The following is a 23055-nucleotide window of genomic DNA, read 5'->3' as shown; positions in this document are numbered from 1 at the left end:
CTGTCCATTTGCAATTTGCAAAATAAATTTTGTGATTATTGAGAAGAAATTAGGTCCAAAAGTTCAATTCGAGCATCGACCGAAATCATTTTCAAGGAAATTCGGTCAACATGTCTCATCGATTCTTCGTGCAAACGATAATATCTAAAATACGTATCTATATGCAAACGATCGAATAGAGTGTATGGAATCAAAGGTCGATATCGGGATGTTGTTTTGAGAATCCGATGCAATGAAGATAAGAAGGATGAATATATCGAATCGATGAAATTAAAAATCGAATCGATGAAATTAAAATTATCTTTGAAACGACTAAAAGTTTCACGCAAATCGCAACGAGCTCTTTATATTCAAATTGAGCGTAGCTAATGAAGCGTGCAATTAGTCCGAAAACTTGAATGTGAATTTAAATCAGCGGGTAAAAGCATACGCGCGATTATTCTTCCAATATTACCAATCGTTTTTCCGATAAATAATCAATAGCCTTCCGAATACGCTTTCAGTAACCATAGCTATTCTATAATCAGTAAAAATGATAAGTTAAAAAGACCGTTTGCCAAAGCAAAAATATTTTCCTCATTTTACATAACATGTAATTCAACGATGTATTCAGCCCATTCTCGTATATCCAGATCGCTAGTTCCTTCTACAGACAGTATAAAATGGTAGCCGCGATGCCCTTAAACACCTGGTTTTTCCCCGCGATAAAATTGTGCTTTCTGCCTCGAGGCGGTCACTCGGCGTCCGGGGCGACAAATTTAATAGGCAAACTCTGGAAACAGGCAGGTATTTTTCAGGGCGATATTGAGGAAACGGGCTGGTTCAGAGATGGAGATAGCCGAGCAGTCAGCAACGACGAACGAGCGGACCCTCGGACTATGAGGCGAAGCGAGAAAGGAGAGGATAATGGGGAACGGCAGAGGAGAAGGGAGAGGATCCGACTTCCCGAGTATCGGGACGATCTCCGGGTCGAGTTTTTATGGTTTCCTTTCTCCTCGAGTCGGCCCCATCGGGGCATTACCGCGTCCCGATCCGAAACCAAATCCAAACTCCAGAAGGTGATTCTCCCGGCGTTGTACCGATCTGCTCTATTTAACTATCCTAGTCCGGCCGCTTCCAACCGGCGATCAATCGATCCGTCAAACCGAGGAGTGCTCGCTGCACGAATTTACGCATGCACTGCAGGAAACGATAATCCTGTTTCACCCTTTCAGGTGCCTTCCGGTTCGCGCTTCGACTCCGCATCGATGCAGACCAAAGTCGCATTGGGATACAATGGGAAGGGTTACCGCCTGCCTGCTTGCCCGGGGTGACGCGACGTCTGCAGAACGTTACACAAAGTGGATCAGGCTATTGTCGATTTGCGAAACTCGATGCTCGTACACTCCCTGACGAATTATTAACGCGTCAATGCTCCTCGTTGAGTGCAACTCCTTGTTTGCTTGTTTTCCTTCTTTCGTGTCCCAGAATATATATACCAGGGTGGTCCCTATTTAGGGTGTTGACGAATTTTCTTCTGGCTGTACCGCAAATCAAAAACAATAGCTTACTTTTCGGATTTTTATATCAACTCCAACCCCTCCAGCCAACGGGTTGAATTTCCCCATTTTAACCCTTCGAGTCACAAATTATTATCATGCCCGCGTTAAGGTTTATAACAAGATGGTATTCTATAGTTTTTGGAGTCGCTGAATATCAGAATCTGAAAATTCAAGATGGTGGATCCAATATGGCCGACGAAAACTTCAAACATAATCAAGTCCGGTCGAAAAACTCTATGCAAGGATTTTTAGGGTTCCGGAAAATATTCATCAACACCCTAAATAAAGACAACTCTAATACATATATATGCACTCGTTTATCAAGAAATATCGGGAATGAAAGTCTGGCCTATAATTTTACTTGCCAATAAAGTACAGCAAGTAACGAGCGGCTGCTTATATATTCCTTTTCAACTCTTGTGTTAATAAATTCACGTTCGTTTCTCACGTCTTTCAGTATTGAAGTTCGAAATTGTTCTTAGAAACTTATCCCATTTCTCAATGACATATATAGACAATTGCGAAATACCCTGCGGTACGGAAAACATACGAAATTATTCGTTGCGTTAGAACGTAGAGGTTGAAAAATTGTTTCGACTACTCAAGAGAGTAGAGGTAGAAATTTTTTTTTTTTTTTGTGTACGTATCTTTATACGAGATGAAAAGAATCATGTGCCTGGTGATCGAAAAAATATATTACTTTATAAAAAAAATTGGAACAGATCAAATTGAATTTGTACGAGGTTGGGTAAAAACAATTGATTCGTGATACGGCTTTTCGCTTTACGACCAACTTTTTCGGAACTTATCTATACGCCGTAAAGCAAGGTATGGGTGTAATACGAGTTGGACAAAGATCGTGATCGTTACAGCTGCTTCGTTTTGGCGAGGTTAGAAATACCGGGGAGGATAAAAGGCGAGGAGAAGATTATGAAAAAAGTGAAAAACTCACCCGTTGAACGGGTAACCGAAGGCCGCGTCGTAGGGATGATAGACCGAAGGATAGGTCCATGCTGCAGCCGCTCCAGCTCCGAGGTTTTCTTTCAACTCAAGACCAGCGGCCTGAAAGCAGGAAGCATAGAAACGCTGGAAAAATTGGTGAGGATATCTCGCTAAAAAATCAAACGGCCATCGAAACGCTGAGAAGTAAAATGGGGGCGGGTAAGAAATCAGAAAAACCGAAAATCAGAATGGACCGAATTCCGAATTTAATAAACTCGAATAACAAATATGAAAGAATAGATGCTGTCAGAAATTTTAAGTCCCTAACGGTGCCCGATAAAAAGCTGCAGTTTACCTAAAATGTATTTGGTAGAGCTTTTATTATTATCCGAACCCACATACTTCAGAAAACGTTAATCCAAGAATTCAGAAATGCAGAATTCAATAACGTATAGAGTCAATATTCTAGCTAATTAATTTGTAGAAAGTTTCATATCCTCAAATGTCCAAATATTGTAAAAATAAAAGTTAGAACTTCATCGTCTAGAAACGGCGGCAAACAGATATCCAAAATGTAGAAGGATCGTAATTCAGAATCGTACAATTCAGAAGGATCGATATTCCGAAAGTAACCGTATAGATGGCTTAACACCAGAATTTCACATTCCGAGTTTATTCAACTAATCTATTTTGACTTGTAAAATGTTTTATATACAGAATCGAACAAATTCTTTACTCAATACCTAATAAAGAAGAAAGAACGCAACGCGAATGGACAACTTTGAGTTGTTAAAGCTGTCGGGTTAGGCCTTTAGAGTGTGGCCAACGATGTGCCCGACTCTTTTCATATATTACGATTCTTCGTTCCGACGATTCTGATATACCGCAATTCTATATTCCGAGCCTTCTGTGAGATTACTACTCGGAGTTCAAACCGTTCCGATTCTTGATCCTTCGCATTTATGAATTCGAATAGATGAAAATTCTCCTTTATGATCGATCCGAAGGTTATTTATTTGTGTTTGCGAGCAATCGTATTTGCCTCATTCCGCTAACGGCCTTTCGGAATTTTCACCAGTTGCGTATTCTAAATTCTATAACTTCAAATTTCGATGCTTTTACATCCTATTCCCATTATTTCTGGCTTAATGAAGATTCACCACTTTGTTCATTCGCGATTGTGAGTTTTCGATATATTCATCTTCGGAATTCTGACCATTCCGATTTTAGGTTGTTCTATTTTTTACCGCACCCAAACGGGGGCCTCGTTTCCGCGTCTGCGGAAACCCCTGAGGTTTGTCTTACGCGTGTTGGTGCGTATACAGAAATGGTAATTACCGTTGTACGAGCGCCGTGTGCGGTGCATGTTTGCTTGTTTAACCCTTGAACCCATCGCGCCTGGATTTATAGGCAGCCGTCGCCTTCGTCGCGCCCGGCGGAATATCTTAGTTACACCGCGCGATTATACGGGGCGTTCTACACATAATGCGGGAAAAATTATCTCCGAGAAAGTATTTATGTCATGTTTCTATCAGCACGCGCCCGCTCAATGTTATCAATCCTATCGCCTTGCGCCTTCTTCGATTTATAATACCTATGTACCAGTGTAATATCTCGACTAGACTCTGTCCCAGCTATTTGCCCAAAAACTAATTCCAAAAAATCTCGATTTATTCAATCATTTACTTATTTTTTCGATGATATATTTTTGTGGCGAGGCGGAATTCATTGTTCGAGTTAGATCAAATTTAGTTTCAATTTCAGTTGCAGAGTTTCGCAAACAGAGTATTATATTTTACAATTAGTGTAATTTTTTACGTACTAATTCGACTGGGATTTCATTAAGAGAGGTGTTTTAAAATTACTTGAAATGAGCTCATCGGTAGATGTTATTACGTGTGCTGAGAGAATTGATAGACTTATAACAAGTGTAGATTGATTTGAGCGAGTGACGAGGGTATTTTATGCAATATAATATAAGATTATTTAAGGAAAACACCGAAGCTACGATTACTTTATCTCTGTCAGATGTTAACGCGACGATGTGTATTATTTTTACTATTCATTTCCCATCTCCAGCTTACGCCTTTCAATAATCTAACAACAAACGTTTCGTTGTTAATTGCTTTAATGGCCGTATCAAGCCAAGGTCCAAATGTTACAAGCGACGGATATATACATATATATATAAATTGTGAATCACTTGCAGCCGATATAACTTTTGCACATAAAACAAGGCGATATAGTGTAATAATAGTATATTTACTATAAAAATAAGCGCCGATTAACGAGTATCATCGGTTACAGTAATTCTCCTCGACAATCTTTATTCACCGACAGTTTATACGTATTATGTGATGCTGGTAATAAGATAACGGCCACCGTGAAGATCAGCGACGAACGAGTACGCGAATTGCGATTAGAACTGTGAAAGATGGGCCACGTTCCTGTGGTTCTGCATTATACAGCCGAGGTTATCGGACCACACAACGCGTCTTGACACATGGCAAAACATTGGGTGCCCTGATACATTCAATTCCCGAATCCTTGTTGTTAAGCAAAAATTAATCCTGATCGAAAAAAAAAAAAAAAATGACTAGCAAATGAGAATAATGCAAAGAAAATCAATTACGATAGAATTTTTACATGTAGTTGGTGAAAGAGATCAATGTGACTCTAGCTTTTGGAAATTCAATTTAGTTGAGGAGTAATCAAAGGAAGAAAGAAAAAAAAAAAAACACCGTGTAAATTAAATCGATCTTGTATTACTCGCGCTGTATCAAATTGTTCAATTGACGATATTAAAATATTCCTACCACCAGGTACTTTTATACAAAACTTCCTTTGCTCGCATGAACGCTTCTGAAAAGTCAATTTTCCGGCACAGTAAACTGCAGCCAAACCAATTTCCGAAAAATTGAAATCGAGCCAACGATTTAATCGAAACTGTTTTGCTGAAAAACAGTACTTTGTTCAATTTTATATACGTACTATTTCTGACGACCGATGAGATAAAACGAGTTTCATGAATAGTTGAAACCCTTCCTCGCATTGACAATTTTTTCCCTATGCTTCGTGAAAAATTGATTATTGATGAATTTGACGATACCGTTAATTTGAACTATGCTTGCGGTGTCATGTTTTTTTTATTACAATGAACATTTCGCGTATGACAGACAAAGGAAAAAACAAATTTATAATGACTTTCCCTTAAACTTGTACACAGGAAAAAAAATGACTATAGTTTCGCATCAACTGCGATAACTACTGTCCGAAGATAATTTTTGAGTCAAATCTATAAACGGAATTTAACTAGAATGTAGAAATCAGTAATCAAACTTCGAGCAATGTATTTGCAGATATTACCGCATAATTGCTGACATTTCTACCGCAACGTACTGTTTGCACAAAAGTCAAAAGTTCAAAAAAAAAAAACAGAAAGTTATTTCTCTTGACTTGTGATTAATTATTATTTTTGAATAAAAATGATCTAAATGCGAAATTGAAGTTTGTTTAATTGATTCACCATAAACATTTGAGCGAATAGGTAAGAAACCGTTCTTAAAATCCGTAATATTGTTCTCGTTTCTGCAAAAGGAAACTCTGTCCGATGAAACTGTTCTTTCTTTTCTTGATTACGTGAAATGAAAAATAAATAAAAATATTGAAAATTTGACATCTGGAACCGAGACTCAAAATTCGAGTCTACCGGTGATCTTTTACGAATCGGGGAACAAAGTAGCAGACTTTTACTCACCGTGGGGGTGTAGAACGGCGCCTGGTCAGCACCGAGTCCGGGGAAGTATGCCGCCATACCTTCGGAGGCGGCTGCGGCGGCGGCTGCGGCATAGGGGGCGCTGTACATGGAAAGGGCGGCGGTCGGAAGGGCGCCGAGTCGCTGGTAACCGCCGAGGAGGTCGTACTGGCAGGAACAAACGGTCTGCCCGGTCAAGGGGTCGGTGAATATCGGCCTTCCGGTATCGCAGCATCTTCCGCCGGCGGAAGGTGGCGCGTGAGACGGACTGACGGAGGCGGTCGGACTCCCGGGTGGACGGACCACCGCACTCGTCACCGCCATCCTGGTTTGCAACGAGGAATTACCTACCGCACTCCCCAACGAAGATACGCTGCCCCCGCTCAGGACCGGCGCGGATGCCGGCGACGGGGAAGTCGAGGATAGCGAGGGTGTGGCTGTCACAGGGCACTGAAACGGAAAAACACAAACTGCCGTCAACGCGGAATCGTCAAATCTCGATTAAAAAAATATTGGAAAATGTCCGTTTTATCACCATTTTATCATCATTTTAATGGAGGAAATACTGCTAATTCTTGGGATTTTAAATTACTCCTGTCTGCACGTAAATTGATTAAACAGAAATCAGTAATATATACGTGTTCTGCTAAAAATACGGTTAACGGTCAGCTGTCAGCCTGGTTGAGTTAGTTTGATTTATTTTCACCAAATGACGGTGCAAAGTGACGATCACAATATATTTTGTGACGTCATAAGCACCACGGTGCTCCTGGACTTTCAACGTTTAACTCAATGACAGACTTATCGTGCACGCCAAGTGATTTTTTTGGTCGGATCTAACGAAATAGGACAATAAAATCACTCGGTGTCACGTTGTGCCGAACAATTGACGTAAGAGGAAATCGGACATCGTGAACTGGCATGTTTACGGAAAGATAACTGATGGAATAAGGTTTTCCTGGATTACGCGTGTGCTTTTATACGTCTCTGATTCCCTGTCGGAAATGAAATAAATTTTGAAATTTTAGAAGAGACGAATACACCAGTCGTCCATGTTTGATGTGAGGTGATTTTATTTATTCATCATTATTCGTAATAAACGTTATCGGCGATCTCCGTCAGCAATTACTGATGTGAATTAGGATCGGACACTCTTATTCAAGCTACGATTTAAAAATTTTCAGTCAGATTCGTATCCCCGTTATCGCACACTTTAACGAAGAAATTTCCCCGCTTGTGACGTCACGAAATATACATATAGACAATCAAAAGTTATCGATTTAACATTCCGCTGATGGAATAACGCTTCGAATGAAATTTAGTTTTATTTTTAAACAAAATTTACACTTATTACAGCATGGACCCAACAAATACGCGTCTCGAAATTTAAAATTCTCAGATGACTAATTTGAAATTGAAATTCACGAATAAGATGTGGTAAAAGCAAATATCAAGTTGAATTTTTAAATGTCATAGTGTAGTTATTCCGTGACTTTGTTCGGTATTGTTTGAATTGTTTCAGTAATTTGTATAATATAAGCGAAGCGAGGAATATATTTATAATTTGCAAACGCAAGTATTCTTAGAAGTAATTGTATACTTCAATATTTCGCTATGTTATAAATGTTAATAATTTCAACCCGACGACTGTTTCAAGTTTTTCAGAATTCCGGGCTTCGTGACAAAATTACTCTGAAATTGAGGAAAGAAGTTCAATCGAGCTTTCCGCAAGGCTTCGTAAAAATTTTATTTAGTGAGTACATAACCAGTAAGAGCTAGCAAACGTTATAAATGCGAGATCAAAAGACATTGAGAAATAAATTTGTGCGTACGTGATAATCCTTCTTCATTGCAGTTTCTTTACGGTATAATACCGGTGAAGTTTTTACCCCTTTGATTCAGCAAAAACAACTTTCAGCCGAAAATTTATTACGAAAGTATCTCGAGCTGCCAGGAAACATTAACGGAAAGGATCGAGGAAGTGACTCGGATAATCTATGTCGACCGGATGATCACCGAGACCGGTGAAGAACCGTTCATTGATCGCTGACTGCGAATCCGAATTCATGGCAGATAATAATCCGCCACGGCATTGCTTGGGAATAGTGAAATTAAAATCAAACTGTTACATCCGGGCCTGAGATAGAATTAGAGAGGGTAATAATTAACGGTTAAGGATCCATTTAAGACGGGGATATAATTGGCTATAATTTAGCATCTTGTCGAAAGTGGCGTAATGCCGTGTCGAGAGCTGATATAATATTATAAATACGTGTGTATATTCGTGCAACTGACGCGCCTTTAGATGTGCCGGCTTGTTATACCGCTGAGATACTAATTTAATCCGATGCTCGGTCAGTCACGATTCGGAGACAGGAAGAAGCCTGGCACTCGGTCGTAATCGACAACATATTATTTATCTACACTCGGTTTGTTGAATTTTCTCGATACCAAATTTGCGTTTTGCATTTAAAAGGCGCTGTGGACAGAATCCAACGATAAAAGTTTACACGTGAAAATTTGACGATGAGTTTTTTAGTTGAAAATATCTGAAAGCTTTCGCCGCTTATTTTTTCTGCACGTACTGAGAACGTGTTTCTTTAGAATATGTATGTGTTGAAGTTATTATTTCCTTTGGTGCGTAACAAGGAGGATAAGAAATAACGTTCGATTCCAAGAAAAGTCTTGACACTCTTTTAAACCAAGTCTAATATTAGTGAACTCATATCGAAACTCGTCGTTAAGTCACCGAACGTGTTTTTTCGTTGTTCATCAAAGGTTTTCAAAACGATTGCTTATTCTTTTTGTAGACTAATCCAAACTCCGAAAATTCATCACGGTATTACGAAATGTATAAATTTGTGAGTCAGGAAAACTGAAACCGGATAATGCGGAATGGAAGAAATGTCTGAGAGTCGTAGAAATTCGATAGACAAAAATTATCGAGACAAGAAACGGAACTAATCGCAAGTTTCAATCATGAATACGAATGAATTTTCAGAAGTTTCTGCAAGATTTGTCAAACAGATGGATCGCCTCCAGTTTAGGCTATTACTCTACAATTCTACAGTTCGAAAAAGAACTTTAACGAAAGAACGAATGCCGTTTGCCTTACGAGTTACGCGTTGGTCCCAAAATCCCGCGGGATCATCTTTTCGTCTCGGCTTGTAGATCTATGCAGTAAAACGTGAAGAGTGATCGGACGGATAATGGGGCTTCATGGGAGTGAAGTTCGAGCGTTGCGTCCAAGAAAGAAGGCTGCGTTGTGCAGGACGCGCGAACGAAATGCAGCTGCTTTTGTAAAAGCTGCACGCTGCAGGCCCACAGTGGTTCCGGAGCGTCGAGGTGACAGGCCCTGGCAACTGTCAGGAAGAACCAAAGTCGGACCCCCTCCCTCCCCAATGGGGTGAACGAGCGTCGGTAAACCTAACCCAACACATAACCTTAAACCCAGGCAAATATAATACCTGGTCTCATTAATTCCATATCAAACACTAGGGATAAATAGATTAGCAGCTTGAGTGCCTTTCGCCTACGGCCTAAACAAACCCCGATCAACCCCGCGGAACGCCCTCTTCCATGGGACACCGGGGAAGACAATCCATCCATCCACATCCATCTATCCATCCATCCATCCATCCATCCATCCACATTTGCTCGTTTGTGTTTCCCCCGAACGTATTGTCCGCTGCTTGTGCACACACAGGACCAGATTCTCGTCCCTCGTTCATAGTGTGTTCGCGTTATAGTTCCGCCGCGTTAATGCGTGTCACTAGCTGTTGGTTCTTGCTTACTGCAAAATTCGAGGACCAACTGTCGGACGAACCGAGCCCCTCGTTTTAGCTTCGAAATTCAGAGACCCCTGACAAAGAAGCAAGCACATCATGTCCTCGATTCCATGGGACATCCACCTTCTAACAACCCTGCAATGGCGGTGATAACACAGTTTCAAAGGTCTAATGTTTTTTTGGTTTATTGCTGATACTGTTTTTTTTTTTTCCTGAATTCCCAGTTACTCATTTACACCGTTTAATGAGTTCAGTAATTCAGATTGCGTAGCTCTTTAATTACAGCCGGCACAGGTTCCAGTCTCATAACCAGAACTTTATTGACATGCTCATGGTGGTGATAAAAAGATTGAACTTTGGTGTGGCCATTGACTCGCAGGAAATCGAGTAGCTATTTAGTGATTTCCAATCGTGTTGAGACGGCTGTTGACAATCGACGGACACAACGTCGCATTAGCTTGTGAATTACTTGTACGCAGGAAGTTGATTGAATTGAATGGAAATGATTAGCATTGCTGGGTGAAGACTGTAGTCGCTTGGAGTGAAAAAACGACGCTAATAATTCACGAGACTAACGATAAGTTATAGAATCTAGATGAACAGTCATCGGGCACAGCACTTGTAACCGAAGATGATCGTATCGGCTCTTCGAAATTCAACATCCTCAGAATGTCTTCGAGTAAAAAAAAAACCAGGGGTCTGCGTTGAATCAACGCCGGGACAATTAGCGTCTAAAATCGTGCGGCGTGCCTAAAAGCATTTATCTACATCTCAACTTGTCATTATACAGACCTCAATATTTTCGTATCGATACGGACGTATAAAAATCGTCCGTAAATACTGTACATAGATTACACATCAATTCTCCCCGCGACTCTACAAGAGATGGATACGTTCGATTACCGCAGCATGATCCGAGGCGTTTTTTTCTTGTTCCGTCCATCATCGCTCCGTTTTCGTATTTCTTTTTCCTCGGTCCATTTCGAAGAAGCTTTTTATTGTCCGACAGCGATCATCACCTTGACGATGTAAATTGGTTTCGGTAAAGAAATAGAATTCATAAAATTGATCGCTGCTTTCAGTGACAGAAATGTAATCGCGGTTAAAAAATGACGATCGAGTTCATAATCATCGCTAATACTCCAGTCAGCATTGCGAAAACAGCGAATAGGTATCAGGCGTCGCTTTATACGTACCTACACATGTTGTATCCATAAAAACTAAAATAAAATTAATAGGCTTAACGGGTTTCTCTTTATCGCGAGTTTTGTAATGTATGCGCATACCGTATAATGTCACAGGTATATATATAATCAAGCGTCCATACACGTACACGTACAAGAATAGTAGAGACGCATAAGAGATCTCCCGTGATTCTCTGCAGCAGCTACGCGGTGACTCGAGTTAGTCGGCCGGATTATAAGCTCGTCCGTCTCGCACGTATAACGCGCGGAATATCATTCTATCCCCACTCTCTGTGGGATATCTGTAACTGTGTGGCGATTACTACACACAATCGCCGTGCGTTAACCCGGGCCTTGTACGTGCACGCGTGCACGCTGCAGCGTGAAGGCGAGAGACGGGAGCTTTAGCGGCGGGCCGCGAGGTAGCGCTGCCGGAGATAAGGCCCAACGCGGCTACGTCACGCAGCGCGCCGAGTTACACCTATGCGATCGCATTAGCCACGAGCTAAGTAAGAAAAGCAATAATTATTGTAATGAGCGTGTATACGGCGCGAGTCGTAGTGCGGCGACGTATAATCGACGCTAATATTAGCCGCCATTTTTTACATCAGCTACATCTTTTCTTCTTCTTCTTTTAAATCATTTATTTATTTATTTTTTTTTTTTGTTTTCAATCATCTCATTCTTGCACAGGCTGCTACTAATTGCTCCTTGCCTCGGCTGTATATAATCTGATCAGACCGCGTACATTTACGTGACTTTGCTCGCAACGCAACGAATTTCTTCTTCTTCTTCTTCTTCTTCATTTTCTGTAGATGTAGAGGTACCGTGTACGTATAATGAACTTGGAAATGTCACTGGTGCAGCTGCTGTCATCGCCTGCAGCTACTTATATTGGAATAACGTGAAACGAGCAACGGACTCGACATATTACAACGGCATATGTGTGCCTGTGTGTATATATATGTATGTATGTAGAAACTGCGTGATGCGGCTCACCTTTAGCGTGTTACCTATGCCCATACCTATTTCAGTTATTTCCGAGGACCGATATCAACCGGTGATCTTTAGCAAATGAGCCTCGCCTCGTTCTGGTCACTCTGAGGAGTGCTTCTTTCAACGGCTGATATACAGGGTGATTTAGCTACAACGGAAACATTTTTCGTATCTGAGAATTCCATACTGGGAATCTGAGTAACTTAGAGTTATCTTTGGATAATTAATCGAAGCTTTTTTTTTTCTTTTTGTCGAATATACACGATAAACGGAGAGTTGAAACGTCGAAGTTGTTTTTAGAAGGTGGTTTAATTAAGTATTAAAAAAAAATTATAATCACTCTTAGCACAGGTTATTTTGTTCAATCGTTTGTTAATTTAGTTCAATTCAGTCTTTGCGAACGATATTTAATTAATATTAGATCTTATGGAGCCGTCAAAACATTTCCGTTTAGTACGAATCACCCGGTAGATGAATCAGCTAAAACCTCGACTAAAACAGACAACCGAAATTTATACCCACCATTGCCGATGCCCACCGCAGTCTGACCTAACCTGATCTAACCTGACCCAAACTATCACATGGATCTAAGAACCTCCAACGCCGATTTAAGGATTTAGAGCAAGCTGTTAAAAGCCAGATCGTTGAAAACTTGTGTCTCTAGAAAAACAGCTGCTGGGAAGTTCACGAAGCCGGCCACTGCAGAGAAACTTATTTCCACAGCTTTACGTTTATTTCACTTCCATTTTTTGTCACCCATTTCCGTCTCTGAATATTGTTGCATAATATTTTCCAATACCGGCACGCAGGTGTAATAAATATCATTTGCATAATGTGTTATAATATTCCTTCATTAAGACCTACCGAAAAGTAGTGTACAGAGTTCGATAAAGATTTTATCTCTCACGATGTTTTGTTCTAGGTTAAAACAGACAGCGATCAGATTTTAGCGAAGAACCGAAAACGCAGAGGGGGAAAAAATATTGGTTCGAGAATGAGATCGAGGTATAAAAATCCCACGATAGTCGATCAATCATGTTTTCCAGTTGCATTTATATACCGCGTACAGCATGCATGACATTTGGAAAATCCGAGCATTTTCGTTGTCAAATAAACGAACAACCGGTAAAGCGTTGAATAATTCCACCCCGAAGCCTGAGAAGGAACGTTTCTTTTTTTTCTCTTCTCCAACATCCCGAGTATACACATGTAGACAAACTAAATTCTGTACCGAAACGGGTGTCACACACGGGGCATTATAACCAGCGTTACGCTAACATCAACATCGATTAATAATCCCGCGAAATGGGCCCTGGGCCCCGTTCGCGCAGGGTCATCTGTGCACACAGACGGAAGAATAAGCGGTGTTTGCCCTCGAGGCATTTGTCACGCGTGTCCCGGGCCCGGAACCAAGTGGGGCCCGATCGATCCTTCTTCGGGAATTATGCACACGCACGAAGCGCGCGCAGAGTGTGAGTGAGGCCCCGATGCGGTGGGCCTCATCACCCCACCACCATCACCACCAATAATACACCAGGGTGAGCCACCCGGTTACCGTACCGACCGAGTCAATATTTACTCGAGGCCAGATTGATGGACCCCCTAGATTCGTTGTGCTTTTCGCCGAGCTTCGGCTCCCTGACTCTTTCTCTATCTTTCTCTCTCTACTCTCTCTCTCTCTCTCTTTCTCTTTCTCTTTTGGGACCTCAGAGGAAGCGACGCCACTCACCGATTTCCCGTAAAAACTTCTGAATAGAAAACGAGTTTCGAAGTATACGGAGAGCCGCTTACGGTAAGCTGGATCATCAATTTTAGGAGATATTTTAAGGTTTTTGTTTGACCAACTAATCGCGTAAGTGCCACCGCGGCTTCGAGTTTTTTATTCTCTGCTCATTGCTGCGCGTTTTCAACTACTTCTGGTCATAATTATTCATTATCATTCAGGAAATAACTTATGAGATCCATTTCATCACGAAGTTGAAGTTAATAACGTTATCGCGCGTGAGAGAAGCACTGAACTGAAAAATGAACTATTTTGGAAACTATAAAATGACGGAGAAAGTTTGCGTTACAAAATACGAGCATGTCAATTTCATATAATTTCAAACAATAAATCAACGAGTTTTCCTGAAATAGCATCGTTACATTAACCTTACGAGCTTCAACCTCATATTCTAACACGATGTGTAAAATTTACCGGGTTTCTTCTATTTTATACGTGTACGGTTTAAGTTTGACGACTTTGATAAGGTTAAAAAAATGTTTATTATACTTTCTCCGTAAAGTAAATTCTCATCGACGTAACAAACACACCTATATTACAAGTATATAATGCACATAAAACTACGATTTCGCATTTACCGGCAAAATAACGACAGGTTATATAAAATAGTTTTCATTCACTTTGCGTTGACTTTCCTATAAAAATTAAGCTTTCAACGCACGCGAGCAGAGAATAAGAAGGTTAACAATCCTTGTACAATGAGGATAATTACAACGGCTTGAATGACGGTAGAACGCAAAGTGCAGCAGCTCTGAAACATTTGATACGACTATTTCCGAGTATAATTTATACGGGAGTAGTATTCATCAGCGAAGAATAAGAGAGAAGAACAAGGTGGAGCGACTGCAGGTTTTTATCAGCAGTTAGTACAAAGTCATATCCGGTATGGATTGAAATCCGAGAGCAACGCGTAGGTACCTACGCCTATCTTCATTGTTGCATCGTTCAATGTGTCGCATGTCCAATGACTGTGCGCAGTGTGCGCAACGTTTTAGCATTTGGCGCACGGGTATAAAGACGTGTTTACGCTCAACGGCTACCGGACCCCGACACGTTGGTACGTCTGCATTTATATCAATGCGTAGCACGTAGCTGCCCGCTTCTTTTTCCTTCTCACGTTACGTTTTAGCGTCACTTGCGAATTTTTAGACAGAATTCGCCGAATTCGTCCGAGCTTAGAGTTTAGCTGTCTGACGCAATTTCGCTGCCGAGAGTTCCGATTTCACATTTCTGTCGTCCGCCATTTTGGATCGACCATTTGGTGAGATCCACTTTTTAGCCGATATATTCTCGTGCGGTATGTTTAAGAGGTCAACTCGCCCGTCTGACCCAAACAAAATGTCCGAGGAATTCACATCACAACGAATAATATTTATTAATTAGTAAATGGCTCTTACGTTTCTTCATTACGTGGCTATTTAGAGAGGATGTCTCGTACACAAATGTGTCTAACTTGTCCGCCGGACCTTGGCCTAACTATTTTTTCATTCAGGTCACGACACTTGGCTCAGGTTCTTCTATTCTACCGTGCGCTCCTGGCGGTTGAAATTTGGATATAAAAAGAATGATTGAATTCGTCGAAACGAGTCGATCCAAGCATTGAACCAAAGATATTGGAAAGGCTTAGCTGATTGTCAGTTCACCGCGGACTAATAGCCAGGCCCTTGACTCAAAAGCGATTGTTTTTTGCCGGTTCAAGAGCCAGCCGGCGGACTTGTCCAAGATAGTGGAACGAAGACAAAGAAGAAAAAAGAGGGATAAAAAATGTAAAGAAAAAGGAAGAAAATGTGCGCGCACATGTGTGTATAACATACGTCTCAAGAAGGTTCGACCACTCGCACGTCGAGAGCTGGGATTCTCCTCTGATACGCACCACGCTGACCGCGCAGCGCTTGGCTCTTGGCTTTCGACCCGCAAGCAGTCGCTGAGCAGCACGGAACGGGGGCCCGAAGGGAGCTTGCAGGATGAAATTGGAGTGCCGGAAGTCCTCCGTGCGGCTCGGAGTCGCGCAACCGTCAACAAACAGGCAAGAAATCTCGGTACTGCGGCCCCGGACCGCCTGCAGCGCGTGCAGAAGACGATGATACATTTATAACATTGTTACATTTCGCACATGTGGCTTATGCACTAACTCCGTTTTCCCCTGAAGGCGGGAACGCCGCGTGCAGGATTAAGAATAACGCTAGTCTACTCTGATTTTGGGACCGGGAATTGTTTACGTGATTATCATAGGTTTAGCGATACTAAACGGGAGGAAGGAAGGAAAATTAATATTATTTGTCGAAAAATTAAGAGAGTGAAGTTCGTAACGTTGAATTAACGATTCGATTTTAGGAAAAATCATTGTTTTGAAACTGTAGGATCGTCTCGAATTGAGTAATCTATTCAAATTTTGGAAATTAAACTCCTTTAAAGTCATTCTAACCGTTTGAAACAACGATTCTAGTTTCAATATTTCGTTACAGTATCGTTACTAACTTCAATCCGATGAAGAAGTTTGCTTTTGCGGCCAGGAGAGTGCTATTTCAAATTTTAAGAGAAAGAAAATTTATGATTTTTATCAGGTGAATAATTAAAACCATTGATTTTTTAAAATTTTGAAATATAATATATACAATTGCAATTCAGGTTAATGACAAGAATATGCAAAATATTTGTTCCGGTTTTTTTATCAGCTAAACGAATAAAATCATAAATTATCTTGAATTCAGAAGTAGCATTCTCCTGGCTGGAAAATCAAACTTCTTCGACAAATAATAATTTTCCTCTATTTAGTATTGCTGCACCTATAATAATGGCATATACAAAATTCCAGGGAAATCCCAGTTGTGCTATCAGAACTATAAAATCCTTATTATTTCTCTCAAAATTACGAAAGCAAACTTTGACGGGGGTGTACGTATTTTTCCATTGTTTTGATGCATGACAAATATATAAACAACAAACCGCGAGGGAGTAAAAATGCAGAAGAATGACGATATCGAATGTTCAAAAACGAAAATGTATTTCACAATCAGTTATACAAGATTTCAAAACGTGAAAAGTAAAGCATAGAAGACCAAGATATAAGAATCGTCAGTCTTGACGACGAAGTTGAAATTCTAGAAACCAGATTTTACAGCGCTGCTGAAAATTCCCAACTTACCTATAATTGTTATGAATGAACCGTTTTTATTTTCTAATTTTTTTATATTTTCATCGCCACTTTTTTTTTTATCGTGATGTTACTGCGGTATGTTTTTCAACGGAGTATTTCACATGCCATGTTTCAGTAAAAACAGAAGTGTTAATTCGACAACATGACTGATACGTTAGCTTTTCATTGATTCGATAAATTATACAAATCCTTTCTTCGATGGAACAAAAACCCATGGCAATTCGATACAGGAATAAAAAGAACTTTGGAATACATTCCACGCTAAAATTCCCGTCAAAATTTCCGTAAATTTTGCACCATAAAACAGACAGTGAATAAAATTTTTCAATCTAAATCGATTATGGATGTTCCGTAAAATTCAAATAGAGAAGCTATAGTTAGTGTAGCAGGCTTGAGAATATACAAGATCGAAGTTAGTAATGTTATCGTAACGAAAGGTTGAGAAAAATATCACTATTTTCCTATTTTTACAATGATTTTGAAGAAACTAATTGTAAGACAGCGAAAAATTAGTAAATTTCATTCTATTACGATTTACTGAATTTAAAAAAGTTCCAAAATTGCGAAATCACGCTTTTTCCTCATCTTAAATCGTTACGATAACGTTACCAACTCGAACACGATGAGAATACCATGTTCGAACTTCCATTGCACAAGTGCGCTGTAAATCGGCAATCCGGGGTTAATTTTCGCGCCAAATTCGACGACCCTTTTGGGTCAGAAGGCGCGTCACGTCGGTCACGCACAAAGCGCAGCGCGTTTCACGCAGGCACGCACGTATTTTCGCGCCAGCGGATCTGACTCAGCGCAGCCGACTCAGCGACCGCCTTCGCGGATTTCTTCGCACTCCCTCCGCGATAACGTAACGCTGTGCGAATAGTGCGAATGTGTGCGTGTAACGTCTCACTGCATGCGTAGCCTGCGCAATTGCAAATTGCTAAATACTATCAGCGGCTCGTTGGTAGTTGAGCGTGTAAGTTGTTGCAGGAACCCACACAATGACACCAAACCACTTTAGACGACTAGGTTCGCGCATTCCGCAACCCACGGACTGCGATATGCCATTCATAATTCCGAATGAATTGATCGCGGCGTGTATTGACGGGGTGGCCGCTAAATCTCCGTCACGAAATTTCCTACCTGAGAGAAATTTTTAGTTCCGGTTACCGCTCGGTCCTTAACTATTTTCAGTTTTTACCACAATCGAAAAATATAGTTCTAGGTAAAAAATGAAAATTAGTTTTCTAGCTGTTACCGGAAAGTCTAGTATCCGTTACTATTCTTTCTCGTTACGATCACTGTTACTATACTTTCTTGTAATTGTTGCAAAAATTTAATGCCTGTGCAACGATAAATTGACGTTAAAGCCTTGTTTAATTAAAAAAGTAGAGTAGACCGAACAAACTGATTTTGCATTGCAATTACCAAAAACGGATCGACAATAGCGCAAAATGGTTAGACGTACCTCGTTTTTCGTCATTCCAACAATATTCAAACATTTTTTTTAACGATACCTGTCTTAGTGAATTTTTACAGTTACTGTAAGAAATGAAATTTTGCTCAGTGCTCAATTTTACCGGCTTTCCAGTGAAAAATCTTATAATTTTCACTAACCAATTCGAATAAATTGGTTATAACAAATTGAAAAAAATATACGTATTTTCCATATAATTTTTTGTTTTTTACGATCCAGCCGATCCGCATACTAGTTTGTAAGGTAATATTTAGGAATATTCAAAGTTTGAAGAGAAGCTTCCAGCGGTGGTTATAAAAAATTGTATTCGATCTAATTTATCTAAAGCTTAAAATAAATTTTGGGACGTATTTGTACGAAAAAAAAGTATAGCAAACGATTCCCTGAATTACTGCAAATACCCTGACACTTTCCCGACTATTCCAGGATGTTAGAATTCCATGACTAGCGGCCACCCTGTAATAAAACACGAGAAATTTACATCACGTGTTTTAATCTCTCGATCCTTGTACGGGTTTATTATAAATCAAAATCTACGGTTTTACCCTCTTGCCAAATTTTTCGTTGTTTAACAATTTCTACAAATTAACAAATAGAAAGTTTCGTCACGCGAGCTATTGGAATACCAAGTAGGGACCTAAAACTGATTTCCTGAATTTTTTGAAAATTTACAAAAAGCCCCAAGTGGAGGAATAAGAGACCAGGGAAAATTCGTCCACGTTGACCGGAAACGTCGATAAAAAACCACATTGGCCGACGGAGGGTTAAATAATTGCTTATATGTATATGTTCATTTTCAAACGTAAAAGAAACTCCTCAACCAATCGAGTCGCATGTAAGAAACAGAATTAATAAAAAAGAAAAAAAAAGAAATGTAAAACGACTAAAATTACCGGACCGTCTGTTATTTTTGCGATAAATTTTAAAGCGTGAAAAATTCCGGGATATTTCTTATGCGAGTACAAGTTTTCTTGTGACAGAAAAAAAAAAACGTCCTGTTAACATCTAATACCTGTCATGAAAAAACAAGAAGTAGATATCTAATATGTGTTATCTATTTTTTTTTTCTTTTTCTTTAAAATTTTTTTATCTCGTGTTTTAGATCGAAACTGTTCTATATTGAGAAGGCTTGTTTTGAAACGTTTTACAACAAGCGAAATTTTATCAGGGATATAACACTCGACGTTACAATCGAAAATATACATCTCTGCACCCCGTTATTAATTGAAATTGAATTTTAACACGAAGAGTATATCAGTGACAATAATAAAAAAATAACAAGGCGACGTATCGTTGAGGAAAGAAATGACATAATTGAAGAGAAAATCAAGGCCCGCGTCGGTCGCCGTGGTTATGATTAAAATTCGATTCTCGGCTTTTAATTGGACCGTTATAAAGCGAAGCGATTAAACCGCTTGCGGCAGTCTCGTAGAGCGGCGTGTAAACTCGGGGACACAAACTCTCCCCGAATTGGTGCTATTTCGAAACACTTGCAATAACGTATAATATCATGCTCGGGGACGATACGAGCGTTACAGAAATTCCCGGGCAACAAGCATGTGTAACACCGATGTGCAGGGTAGCAACTAAGCGCACACAAAATTGTCTCCCGTACCGTCTGCGGTAATGGAAAATGCGTGTTAGAACGCTGCTCGTACGTACTTGAGTGTCGTACGCGGGTTAACTTTCAATTACACACAAGGAAATTGTTGATCGACCGACTCTGATCGGCCGTAGTCGCCGTCGTTCTGGCAAATAAATAAAATTTCGAGGGGGGGAAAAATGGAAAAAATTGGGCGAAAAAAAAAATTATGAGAAACGTACGTACGAGCTACAACGCTTTTTCAACGCGAGTGTCGATTATTGTAAGACACGTTTCTTCGATTCTCATTTACATTCGTCAACCGTTCGAAACGGCTTTCTGTACAAATACAGAGTTTCGTGAACGATTATCGGAATCGAAAAAAAGTAAAATAGACGAAACACCAGTTTCTTATTATTTCGAATTTTATCCAATATCTTTTAACGCAAAGTCAAGAATCCATACGTCCGGTTTATAATTGCCAAGTGGATGACGAGCGATGCTTTTTATAACTCCTTAATTCGGTAGAGTTACATGTATCGTCGTGGGTGTTTCCAAATTCGAGCCAGCAAAATAGTTGAGGAATAATTTCAACAGCGGGTGTTGAAAAATCTGTTTTTACATTCTTTTTCAAATACTGTTTGTACCATTTCAAATACGATATTCGAAATTGAAGAAATGCTTTTCTGCTAATAAGAAGTATAAAGGTATAAAAAGCATTTATATACCACGTTCATATATTTTTACAATTTATACGTATATAAACAAATGTGACCCGTGTGTATACAGCAATAAAAGAATATTTACTACTTAATATCGATGTAAGAGTGTACCAATAATTAACTTATTTCAATTTTATATTGTTTTCATTGAAAAATTTTGAAATTAAGAAACGCATGAATTTACTACACACTTATACTTTGGTAATGTTACAAACGAAATTCTCGACTTTATTGGACTTTACGTACAATAAATTTATGTCGCATATTTTTCAGTAATTGCACATAAATTTTTTTGGCATATAACTGCGTCATATTTCTTTTCATCCAGAGTCTAAATACCGATGCCTAATCTATTTACGTAATTAACCTACATGCCGAGTAATCGAATCGCAGTTGATTTTCGAAAGTGGACTTTAACCTAGAATTTTCAACCTCTTGCACGAAAAAAAGACTTTTTACAACTGAGACTGAAGTTGTTTCGGTGTAACTACCCGGTAATGCGTGTCTGTTGTATAAATTTGAACAAATTTTATCCGAGGTTGAGGTTCGCAACGTTTACGTAACGAAACATTGAAAAAGGTCACCATTTTGCAACTTTCGAATTAATTTATCCGTATACAGAATATGAAGTATCCTCCGTTTCAATTGCACTGTAATATAAAGAATTCACTGCAAATTCCACACGATTTTTTTTTTTTTTTTTTTTTTACAACGAATGCGTGATTCTATTATTTGAAAATGAATCGACCAGTGCGGAGCAGAAGCGTTGCAGATTACACGAAAAACGTAATTGTAGGCATCGACGCCGTTTATCGTCGATTAAGATACGCTGTTACGACCCTGAAATTTTCATCGCATGCACAGGCTTCAATTATTCATCTTCGAATGCAACTTTCGACATCAACAACCCAGCTGTTCGTTGGCTCTGGTTCCTTACTCACCGCTGCTGCAGCCTCTCGGCTCGACATCACGCACGCACGTGTGATGCGTTGGCGCAATCTCTGTATATCATCTCGAGCCGGACTGATGACAGATAAACTGTAATCTCCACGTCCAATTTGAAACGCGTGTATAACCCATAACTATAACTCACTCGCTCCTTCCCTCACTGAGAAAAATTTCATTTGTTATACAGAGGTATCGTTAAAAAAAACTGTTTGAATATCGTTGGGATTACAAATATCCGCAACAGTTACAAGAAAATATAGCAACAGTGATCGTAATGAGAAAGAATAGCAACGGATACTAGAGTTTCCGGTAACAGCTAGAAAACTAACTTTCATTTTGTACCTGGAACTATATTTTTCGATTCCGGTAAAAAATGAAAATAGTTCAAGACTTAGCGGTAAGCGGAACTAAAAATTTCTCAGTGCTCGCTTTCCATCCCTCCTGAAGCTCTGGGATAGGGAATGACTCGATTTGCCAAGTTGTTGATTAGACAGAAATTTCCGACAAGCATCGGTCTTTTTCTCTTTTCCCGATCTCCGAATTCGTCGGTGACGCGAATCAGGCGTCGCTCAATCATTATTTCCGTGAGATAAAGTCGGTGAGACGAATTTAAGGAACTGTATGTAGAACAGCGATTTGGAGGAACACTGACGAATTGACTGTAAGAACACTTGGAGAGCCGTATAGGTCAGAACTAAAAGTGGGAATAGATTTTTCGACCGCCGCAAGCATGATGCATATCAATTATAAATGTCGCAATTGGAAACCGATGACCTGATCCCTAGACTTTGTCGTGAAGAACTACGGCGGCGTTACGAGGTTGGAATTTTTTTTCCTCCTCGTTATAACACTCCAGAATACGAGACACCACCGAGTCTCTCGATGATAAAAGCGTGAATTTATGATACACATTTAATGACTAGATATCGTCGCGTCCAGGGAAAGTATGTTGGGCATGTTGCATAAACAACAAGCTTTCTATAGATACGACGAGAAAGTCTACAAGCTATTATATTTTTAAGATAACAAGGAAAAATTTTCAATACTGTTACACCCTAAACTTCCCACATTGGAATGATTCGCAGGTGCACAATAAAGTCCGACAGAAGTCCGTTTGTTCCAAACTGTAGCAGAATGTACGAGACTAGAGTACAAGATAGTTGTCTAGTATTCACAAAATGAGG

General features: G+C 39.9%; 1 protein-coding gene across 1 annotated transcript in view; it reads right to left on the bottom strand.

The window, feature by feature from the left end:
- LOC107219343 (iroquois-class homeodomain protein IRX-6) overlaps positions 1–23055 on the bottom strand; it is a 58875-nt gene that overhangs the window by 32941 nt on the left and 2879 nt on the right. Inside the window, exons 2-3 of the mRNA XM_046731374.1 lie at positions 6241–6687; positions 2494–2603 (exon numbers count right to left, since the gene is read on the bottom strand). Of these exons, the coding sequence (XP_046587330.1) occupies positions 2494–2603; positions 6241–6687 (557 nt within the window). The remainder of the gene's footprint in view (positions 1–2493; positions 2604–6240; positions 6688–23055) is intronic.

This window comes from Neodiprion lecontei, chromosome 2 (assembly GCF_021901455.1).
Source record: "Neodiprion lecontei isolate iyNeoLeco1 chromosome 2, iyNeoLeco1.1, whole genome shotgun sequence".
In the NCBI taxonomy this organism is placed as follows: Eukaryota; Metazoa; Arthropoda; class Insecta; order Hymenoptera; family Diprionidae; genus Neodiprion; species Neodiprion lecontei.
The sequence above is the reverse complement of the archived record's forward strand: the minus strand, read 5'-3'. Positions and strand labels throughout refer to the sequence as shown.